This window comes from Brassica rapa, chromosome A06, assembly GCF_000309985.2.
Source record: "Brassica rapa cultivar Chiifu-401-42 chromosome A06, CAAS_Brap_v3.01, whole genome shotgun sequence".
Taxonomy (NCBI): Eukaryota; Viridiplantae; Streptophyta; class Magnoliopsida; order Brassicales; family Brassicaceae; genus Brassica; species Brassica rapa.
In genome coordinates, this window is record NC_024800.2 from 4533456 (window position 1) to 4543729 (window position 10274).

The 10274-nt window shown below is 36.9% G+C and overlaps 2 protein-coding genes across 5 annotated transcripts; both read right to left on the reverse strand.

The window, feature by feature from the left end:
• Nucleotides 1–488: 488 nt before the first annotated feature.
• LOC103871926 (ankyrin repeat domain-containing protein 13C) lies at nt 489–4398 on the reverse strand. 3 transcript variants are annotated; one of them, XR_004448305.1, is made up of 4 exons: nt 2481–4398; nt 1862–2198; nt 975–1624; nt 494–887 (listed from the first exon to the last, which is right to left on the reverse strand). XR_004448305.1 is itself a non-coding variant. In XM_009150261.3 (3 exons), the coding sequence occupies exons 1-3, from the start codon at nt 3801–3803 to the stop codon at nt 665–667; spliced, it is 1926 nt and encodes a 641-aa protein (XP_009148509.1). In that variant the 5' UTR covers nt 3804–4398; the 3' UTR covers nt 513–664. The 3 variants fall into 3 exon arrangements, 2 of the variants coding, with proteins under 2 accessions (XP_033128398.1, XP_009148509.1); XM_009150261.3 differs by lacking the exon at nt 975–1624 and having other exon boundaries at nt 513–894; nt 1826–2198; XM_033272507.1 differs by lacking the exons at nt 1862–2198; nt 2481–4398 and having other exon boundaries at nt 489–927; nt 972–1737.
• A 288-nt stretch (nt 4399–4686) lies between these two features.
• On the reverse strand, nt 4687–6761 carry LOC103871927 (dehydrodolichyl diphosphate synthase complex subunit NUS1). Of its 2 annotated transcripts, none has more exons than XM_009150262.3 (7): nt 6363–6761; nt 5961–6231; nt 5803–5864; nt 5418–5607; nt 5237–5333; nt 5071–5153; nt 4687–4946 (listed from the first exon to the last, which is right to left on the reverse strand). In XM_009150262.3, the coding sequence occupies exons 1-7, from the start codon at nt 6420–6422 to the stop codon at nt 4939–4941; spliced, it is 771 nt and encodes a 256-aa protein (XP_009148510.1). In that variant the 5' UTR covers nt 6423–6761; the 3' UTR covers nt 4687–4938. The 2 variants fall into 2 exon arrangements, with proteins under 2 accessions (XP_009148510.1, XP_009148511.1); XM_009150263.3 differs by having other exon boundaries at nt 6375–6713.
• Nucleotides 6762–10274: the final 3513 nt, after the last annotated feature.

The following is a 10274-nucleotide window of genomic DNA, read 5'->3' on the forward strand; positions in this document are numbered from 1 at the left end:
AGATCTGTTTTCATGTCTCTCGATTTATCTCTAAAAGATTTTTTTGGGTCAACCATGATAATAATCTCAAAAGTTTCAACATGTGGTCTTTGTACTCCCGTTAAAACGGCCTACAATGGAAATGCAAATACTAACGTAAATGCATACACATAATTTAATGTGAACCATGATGTGAAGTTGTGAACGATAACCATTTTTTTTCTCAAAAAACAAAACTAAATTTATTGTAAACCATAACATCATCATCAACCCGGGCCTGATAAAACAAACGCACAGACCTGGCTAGACTATATTTTGCGCCTGTGCTGAGTTAATTTAATGATCTATTATAAACTTGAAACTTTGGGCCAATTTCGAAGTTCTTTATAAATTTGGGCTCTTTTTAGAAAAAGAATAGTAACAAAAATCAATTGGACACAGTGCAAATGCACTGTTGGTGGACACATACACACATAGAACCGGGCCTGGAGACGGTTATGCAAGCGCAGTTAAATACGTTCGAAATGTGTAAATAGGATCGAGGCACATCAAATATACGAACAAATCTCAAACTCATTCGTGGGATGCACCATCTCAAACACATCTTTTAAAAAGAATGAAGTAATAGTAAACTGAGACACTCCAAAGGAGAAAAAGAAACAGAAAGCACATTTTATTTATTTATTTATGAAGAAGTAGCGTCCTTCTTCTTCCTATGCACAAGATTTTTCATCCAATTGACACCAATAAATGCAACCATCTTAGCTCTGTTAAACCCTGCTTTGGCCTTGCTGGACTTCTTCCCAGAGGCGTCTTTCTTACCGTCAGTGGTCTCCTCCTTCGCTGCCATCACCCCAATTCCTCCGTTCCCCCACTGATCCGCCCAACTCGGTGCTTCACTCGCCATTCTATTACGATCAAATAAAATTGTATTCAAACCTCCATATGGATTCATATAGTTATGCATAGAAGAAAAATAAGTAAATAAAGACTACCTCGAATTCTTGGCAAAGATGAAATAAACGATGATGAATGAGCAAGATAAGTGGAAATGTGAGGATGGAGACACTAATAGTGGATGGGTTGTCAATTTATTTCATTTCTGAGTGTAGATATTAGTAAACAATATATTTAGGTTGTCATCTTTAACCTAAAGTCTTTATGTTTTATATAAAATATTGAAATATGATTATTTGGGTTGTCTTGGAATGGACTTGCCAACTCATGTTAGTTCGTTTCCAACTTGCAAAGCAAACGTTGTTTGGAATCTTTCAACTTTTCCAAAAGCATAAAAGGAACAGGTTATAAAAAACAACCTAACCCCATCTAGTTTTTGCTTTTTATTCTATTATTTTACTCTACAGTTTTGTTACAGATACTAATCAACAAGAGTTAGGTTATCAAAAGCCTATAAACAAAACATCCCTGCATCTCATTTAATTATTAATTCAAGATCTAAGAATCATCTTGGAATCTTAGATCAATTATTTAACCTTTGATGAGTTTACAACAACAAAAATGAAACACATAGGTCTATTAGTGATCTACCCTTGAAACATTGGCCCATTAGAACTTTCAGCCCAAGATGTTTATTTTTCCCGGAGAACTACTTGAGCACATCCACATGATAGAGTGATTCTTTTACCTACAAAATCAAAAGTAACATGAGAGAAACGATACCATTGTTGTGTATGGAGAGCTTATGCTGTCTTCTTTTTTATCAACAAAATTAAAACGAGATAAGAAAAACTGAGAAGTTTAGAGTTTTTTAACTTTTTATTTCAAAAAGAAGTCTAGTGATGTTACTACCCTATTCATATTGACAATAATCAAAATGTTACAAAAAAAGAATCAACATGTAACAAGTGGTTTGATTCATTACCTGATTTATCTGAGTTGCTCGTCCACTTATACCCTGTCGCTATCGAAAAGGGATCCACCATTTGTGCCTGCTCCTCCTCCAGCCGTCGCTGTGCACTTTTCCCGGTGCCTGTGATGCTCAGTCTCCTCCAAGACGACGTTGAAAACGATGAGCGTGAACTTGTTGACGTTCCTATGTCGGATGTTTCCTCACTCTCCACGTCGCATTGGTCTTCGACTGCCGCCGAGAGGTGTCTCGGGCTTGATAGCGGTGTGTAGAACTGATCTATCGGCCGGAGAGGCACAAACTTGCTGAATGTCACGACTACCTTCACCGTTGGTATCACCGGTATCGACAACTGGGTCCACCAAAAAAAAACGTAATCAGTACTGTCTAATTACGGTTGACCCATTGAACCAAACAGAAACGTTGACTTTGAGACCAAACCGAAAATTGATAGTGTCACCTAGATTTTATTACACTTTTTTCCTCGTACTTTGTAATGTTTGCCACATCAGCATCCATCCAAATAAAATTATAACACGTGTGAATTTTATTGGCACAATACGGTTTCTATTTCTCAAAGGTGACAAAACTGAAACGCAATTAAAGTGTAGTTTCCAAGAACGGCCGTTTATACCTTTACCGGGAAAGTTCCCGGCGGGAACTTAGCGGTGAGCAGCTCCCTCATTCTCCGAACAGCTTTAACATGATTGGCTAAAATATCAAGCAGGGGAAGCAGCTCCTCCGTCTTCAAAGGAAAATCCTCCGTTAACCAAACCGAAGGACTCAAACTCTTCACATACTCCTTCTCTTTGATCCTCGGCACCGAACCCGCCACCGAAACCCCCTCCGCCGGTAAAGAAACCGACTTTCTACTCCTCCGCGACGACGACGACGGCTGAAACTCTTTCTCCTCAGCGTTGGAACAACCGTGCGGCCTCCTCTGCGGTTCTGAGAAACTCCGATTATTCTTACAGTCCAAAGCCGAGTTCTGCTCCGTTTCTCCGACAGCAACAACTTTACGCGACTTGAAACTGAAACTCACGTTCGCAACCTCGTAGCCTTTAGCTCTCCACTCTCCGACCGTTTCAGTCTTCACCTGCCGTCGCCAGTTCATCATCTCAACGAGCTCTGCCTTCGTAACGTCCATCCCCGGACGGTACAAGCTCGTCCGAGAGCAAAAACCGGCGATCTCACCGTCGCTAATCGGATCATTCGCGTTTTCAAACGCGTTTGAGATCGTTTTATCGTCTCTGTTCAACACAAGCAACGTACCGGGAGCCACGTCGAGAAACTCGTCTCCGTCTCCGAGGAAGAGAAAGCTCTGGCTCGCGCGGCGGATCTTGAACCGGTCGAACCCGACTAAAGAAGTATCCGCGCGTAGATCTCCGCCGCGTTTCCAGATCCTGTACGTGTCGGAAGGAGCGATCTTTCCGACGAAGGGGATCACGGAGCTCTCGAAGTGGAAAGAAATCTCCATGTAGAAGTCTCTCATGCGGCGGAGGACGGCGATCAAATGCGGCAGCCTCCGTCTCCATTTGCACCAAGCCGAGCGGCGCTGATGCCGGAGCACCGTCTCCGTGATCTCGGCGTTCCGGCGGCAAAGCGCCTCGTGCAAGGGGCTCCATCCCGCGGCGTTCTGGAGCGTGATGTCGGCGCCGGCGGAGGAGATCGTCTCCGCGGCGAAAACGTCGCCTATGCGAACCGCTAGATGGAGAGGCGTCTCGCGCAAGGGAACGTCGCGGCGGTCGATGGAGGCGGAGATTTGCTCGGCGAGTCGCTCCTGGCTCGCGGAGTCTGACTCGGTGTGTATTTGTTCTGGCTCGGTTAGCTTAGGCAAGGAGGAAACAAGACGAGTTAGACCAACGTGGTCTCCCAAAACGACGGCGTAATGGAATGGACTGTGAGCATAATCCTCTAGACTAGTGGCCGGTATCTCCACCGGAGATGACTTAGACATATTTTATTCAGTGTATAATTCTTGAACAGAAACAAATATGTTACGTAGTTATCTAGACAACAGTCAACGGAAATACATTTGTTTCCATAACTTTATGGGCAAGTGAGTAACTGTTTTTATTTTTGTTTTGGCAACATTTTTTTTTAAAAAGTCTTACCTTTTTAACTCTAAATTAGATTTGTAATGTATAGAATAATTAAAAAAAGATGTGCCATCCTATTATAGGATTTTATTCTTTAAAACAATGGGATTTGAAAAAGAAAAGTTTTCAAAAATAATCAGTCAATGCAAAAGAAGATATATAATTAAAATTATGACTGGGGTATTTTTACCATACTAAATTTGGTCAAATATCAAGCAATGAATCATGATGGCATATATTATATAACAGTTTTTTTTTTCGTTGTTGTTGAAGAATATATAACAGTTAGAATAGCCAAAACGTTTTAGTTTTTTCTATAACTTAAAAAATATTAGATCATAATTTGTAGCCGTAAGTATAATATAATATTTGTCTGTTTTTTGTTTTAATAAATTTGCAAGCATAATGGGATTATTTAGATGTATGATGAAAATGAATTAAGTTGGATTAGTTTTGAACTTGCTGAATGAAGCAGACAGAGTCTCCAGACTTTGTTGCTGTGTTGGCTCTTGGATTGGGTTCTTGACCAAACATTAATTCGAGTCTTGCCCTTGTCTGAAAGCTGGTACGTAAATGATGTTTAATATAAAGCCTAAAGTTGGAACAGTAGTGTTTGGCGTAGCAGCGAGTATCTATTTGCTCATTGCAATGAACTGCTGTAACTGACATTTGTGCATAAACCAGTTTGGGTTTCTAGTAAACAGAAAACTATACGCGAATTATGACCACACACTACTGGGGTGGATTGGTCCAGCTCATTAGTATTTTTCTTAGTACTTTAAATCATATACAATGCGAAGGCATATGTAGCTTTTAAGTTGTGAATCTGTATAAGATGGAACTGTCAGAACAAGATGTGAACTAATTGACAACAATGGTGGCTGCACAGCCTGCACTGAATTAACAGCTCTCCAACAAAGTCTCCTTTGAACGACAAATATGTGAATCACATTCAAAAATTTCTATTGGAATCCCTGCTCTCTGTAATCACCATCAAACCCCTGTCAAAAACAATCCAAAACATATCAGTTTCCTCCCATTAATCAAGAGAAAGTAACTTCAGTCTGTAAAGAGTGTGGATTGATCTTGTGTTGGATATATAATGGTGGAGGATGAAAGACTTGCCATAGTTTTGGCGCACGCCTGTGAATTTGTGGATTGCCTTCAAAAGGGAACCGTATCTCATATACTTCAACGATCCCATATGTCTATCAACAAACAAATAAAGGACTAACTTAATGAGATTTAGATCTGAATATATAAGAGTTAATGGTTAGCAAAAAGCACATACACGATCTCGGTGTATCGAAGTCTCCAAGCAGGGAAACCGAGGTGGCTCCTTACAGGTCCATAAACCAGCAACAGATCAGGAACGTGTACACTCTCACCTGCCAGAGTTCAAATCATCAGTTTCTCTTCAAGAACTTCAACATATCTATATTTGAGTTCCATAAGAGAGAATCAACACTAACCAACAACTCTTAATGCTTCGTTCAGATGAGACTCTGTAAAAACGTTTTCCCCTTCTTCATCCTTCCCCGGATGCCTGGATTTCAAGTACTTCTGGAATAGTATGTTGGCTGCTTTCACAACAGCTTCTTTATTGTCAGACGACGAAATGAATTCTAAAGCAATGCCCGAAGTATCCTTTTCACCAGTCTCCTATGTAAGAAGAAGACAGACACAAAGCAGGTTAAGTAACAATCAAAACAGCTCCATTTGCATATAACTTTTACTAATCTATAAGGTTTCTTTATATCATGAGCTAGGGAGAACCGAGAAGCTAAAAGATTTGATTCATGACCACACTAAAGAAAATGTAGTTGATCAAAATGAATGGTATGCTTTATATCATACCTGTAACAACACTGAACGTGGCACCATTTCAAGGATCATATCCTTGGATTTCTTCAATAAACCTAAAAGAAGCCAACTCTAAGAGATCTTCATACATATATATATATATTGATGAATGTAACAGTTCGAGATTGGTTTGATAAAAGACATCTTCTTACCTTGAGAGTCAAAAAGACCAACTTGTTTCACCCCAATGGTCGTTAGCCACTCCAAAAGCTCAACAACCTTGGAAACATCACGAGCTGCTTCGATGTCCACTACAACAGCTAGACACTTGAGCTTCTCGATATCAATTGAACTATACTTCTGAATCAATCCTAACGAGATCGCATAGCTTTCAACCGCCTCAAAGATGCCAGAGACAATGTGACACAAGGTCACAACAATGTGTATGAAACGCCATAGCAAACCAAGTCCAAAATCACCAATCTGTGGAATACAAAAAAAAACACACACACATACACATATGAATAAATGACTTCACAATTCATATGAGCATACCAAACTGTTCTTGATCAATGATCACTAGTTCCATAAGCCTAGTGAACTAAAGAGCCTACCAAGAAACTCACTTGACCAATCCAGGAACTCAGGGCAAGCATCGGATCATTGAAATCCATAAGGAAAAATACGAAACAAAATTACAGAGAAACACACAACAGATCGGTGGAGCTTATCCTAAAGGAAGAGTTTTTGGGAGGTGAGAAGAGAAAAGAGAGACACTTTCGAGAGTCTATTAGGCTCTTGATCAGACCCAGAATCCTAATTTTTGGTTTGATAGTTCGCTTAGACCTTAGCAAATTACGTGTGTTGCGAAATTAACTCTGGTTTCTGAGACGACCGTGTGGGCTTCTAACTCTTTTTATCTTCTCTTTGTCACGGTTTTCTTGTGAATCGGCTTCTTTTTTTTTTTCCTTAAACCGTGAATCACTTTTTTTTTTAATTGTCTTTTATCAAAATCGAGATAATCATGACTTTATACAAAACATAAAACCAGATTAATTAGCCAACAGAAGAAACTTATAAAATCAAATTAATCAACAATCGTAGTGTTAGCTTCTTGCTTGGTCAGAGTGATTTAGGCCACTCTTCACCAAGAAAAAAATCTTCAAGAGTTATGCAGCTGCAGTTTTAGATTACAAAGTGATATGTGTGTATAGGTTTTACTACTTGACAAGGTGTGTGTGTGTAAGAAGTATGTACTCTATTGAGTAGAGTCTTCAGAGAACCTGGGATCATATCCCGTACAGGAACAATGTAAACCGGTCTACTCATCTGGTCAAGCCTTACTACTGCACTACTGGGAGCAGTGCCGTGCGAAGAGTTTTAGAGGCCTAAGGTAAATTTTAAAAATAAACTTATTATCCTACTATATAAAAGGGACTAAATTCAAGGCTTTTGGAACTATCCACCTCAGCCAAAATATTCTCATCAAAAAAAAATTAGAAATAAATGTCATTTAGATTTAGAAGATAATTAACTAACATATGACTTTTGATATTTCTAGAAATTTCAAATTTGTAATTGCTAATTTATTAATATAATCATATATCTATATTGAATTATGTTCTATTTTTAACCATTAGACTTCAAGAGTAAATAAATTATTAATTTATAATATATATAGTTTATAACTTTATATTGTAGTTATAAATAAAGAGAAAATAACCGGGAAGGGTGAAGAAGCTCATGTAAAATTATATAATTAAAATGGTAAAATGGTGAGTATGATAAGATGAATCTAAGAAAATTTGTTGTACAAATTATGGTGTTTTCTTCGTCCCACTATAATGATTTAAAATAAAATATATATTCACATAAATAAGTCAATATTTGTTGTTTTTTTTGGTAAGATGTTAAGATTATCATTTTCTAAAAGGTTACACTATTGTTTTTAAACAACTTATTACAACAATGAAACAAAAATAACCAACAACAACTCAAGGTAAAAAAAGCCTTAAGGAAGTCTTATACAAGAAAGATAAAAAGAAGTAGAAAAGAGGAGAAAGAAGAACTTGCCACGTGAGAAAAGAGACGGTCACGCATCATACGGTCGAGAAAGGCAAGGATGACTGATGAAGGTGAGGAGACAGTTGTGAACACACGAGCATTACGCTCTTTCCACAGCAGGTAGATGGCTGACTGAAAGTAAAACTTGATGACTGGAGTAGCATGCGCATCTGTGTTGACGCGAGGTTGATTGATCCAGGCTGCAACAGAGTGTAAGGAGGAGAAATCCAAACTTCAGCAGCAAAAGGCTCCCATATCAAGCAAGAGAAAAAACACTCAAAGAAGAGATGATGGTGAGTATCTATTTCCAGATTACAAAGGACGCACGTTCCTGAGACATTTAACCCCCAACGCCTCAAGCGATCCTTGGTTGGCAGTCTTCTCCGCAAAGCCATTCATGATATAAACGCATTACGTGGAATATGTTCCTTGAACCAAATAGTCTTGTGCCAATATTTGTGGTTGATAGTGTTTATATTATTTTCTGACATTAGTATCCATATTTTTTAGTAAACTGATTCAAAGAGATTAGTTTGTGGTGCTAACGAAACGAGGATTATAGTGTTTACTTTGGAAAAATTAATAGGTTGAATGATAGATGGCGTGCACGCTTTTTCACATGGAAGTCTGCACATATATTAAAATTGTAAGATTTGAATCATAGAGAAAATATAGTGTATATGACTGAAGTTGGGCCATTCCGAAACTAAAGATGGCTAAAATTCTTCTTTGTCAAAATGCATAGATGTGAATCTTATATGAATAGAGTTCTCCATTGCTTATAGCTCCGTGTGTAAATGAGAAAAAATGTTATATAAGTGAAAACAAAAATTATGATTTTTTTTCTTGTGCCTATAGGCTCTTCGCAATTTGAAGAAGAAAGAACATATTGTGTGAAAATCTTTGACTCGGTCAAATTTTATCCAGTTGTTTATAAAACTGTTGTTATCTGATTCATGTAATTTTTCAGTGTTGATTTAAAAGCCCAAAAAACCCATCTATACTGACTTTTTGATATTTTTTCTGTGATTTGAATTTAAAAAGAGATAAAACTTTCGATAAGTTATGTAAACTCAGAACAAGTATTTAGCTTTAGAAAGCATTTACATGTTTCAAACTTATAAAATTTACATATATAATGTTTAAAATTATGCATATAAATCCTGTGTAAAATGTGCATGAATATGTTTCTCTTCTTTAATGTGTTAATCGTACTATATATAACATTATTTTAAAATTTTAAAAAGTTTATGTCACATACAAAAAACCATCAATAAAAAATATAATTCTCCATCTACAACAAGAAAAATAAAAAATTATAAACATATAAATTAAAATTAAAAAAAAACTAATATTGAAAAAACAAGAAGTTAATGTAAAAGAAAAAGACTGACAAATATTATTATAAATAAAATAAATTTATAAGACACAATCCGCGCGAAGCGCGGAAAAAAATCTCTAGTAATTTTAATGAAAACTAAGGCAAATTTTAAAATTAACTTATTACAACTATAATGAAAACAATTTTGCAATATGATATATCGATCTTACCAAATACACAAATCTAACGCTGTAAAAAATAAATTTATGCTATATTATGTCATATAAGAAAAAAATATATGAATTCAGAAAGTTAGTTAGTCTACCATGTGAAAAGAGTTTTTTAAAAATAAGTCTAAACTATTAGATTATAAAGTATTTTAAATTTTGGAGCCCTAAAAATATTCATATTAATCGAGGGTCTAAGGCAAATGTTTTTTTTAATACACTGCAGGCACGCCTTTGACTGGGAGGGAGGGAGACTGTTCGCAGCACCAACAGCTACTGTTTGGCCTGAGTTACCTGTTATAGCAGCAGTTAATCCAGTAGTCTCGTCAACTAAAACATTCAGATCCAATCATCTGCTTCATTGGCTCCACAAATTCCTCGGCTTTGTCATAAGCGACACTGAACAGTTCTCATTTCTCCTTGAAACTCTCTATATGAGACGACAGATTATATTTATACTTCAAGTATAGAGATTACGATTTAGATGAGATACGTTCTCAGGGGGGCTAAATTCCAAATCATTAGTTGCGGCTTTAGACAAGGTTTCGGAGAGCCAGATGTTTTGCAAATGTTTTCCATACGTAGCCACGCTAGTCTTGTTTTCATTCTTGTCAATCAAAATCTTGAAAAAACTACTAAAAACACAAAGTTTACAACCATCATTCTCGTTTTTTTTTTTTTCTCCGGCTGTTACAACCATGAACCATCATAGTTAACTATAAATACTTTCTTCAAATTAGAGTTATCACGTAATAGAAGATAAAACAAAATTTGACTATATAACGAGAAAAAACCTTGACTTTAAGTAATCGTCTATTATAACAAAACCTAATATTAGCCAAAGGTAAGAATTACATCTAAGACTTTCAAGAATCTATGTACTTATATATAACCACAGAAGAACACCAAAACAA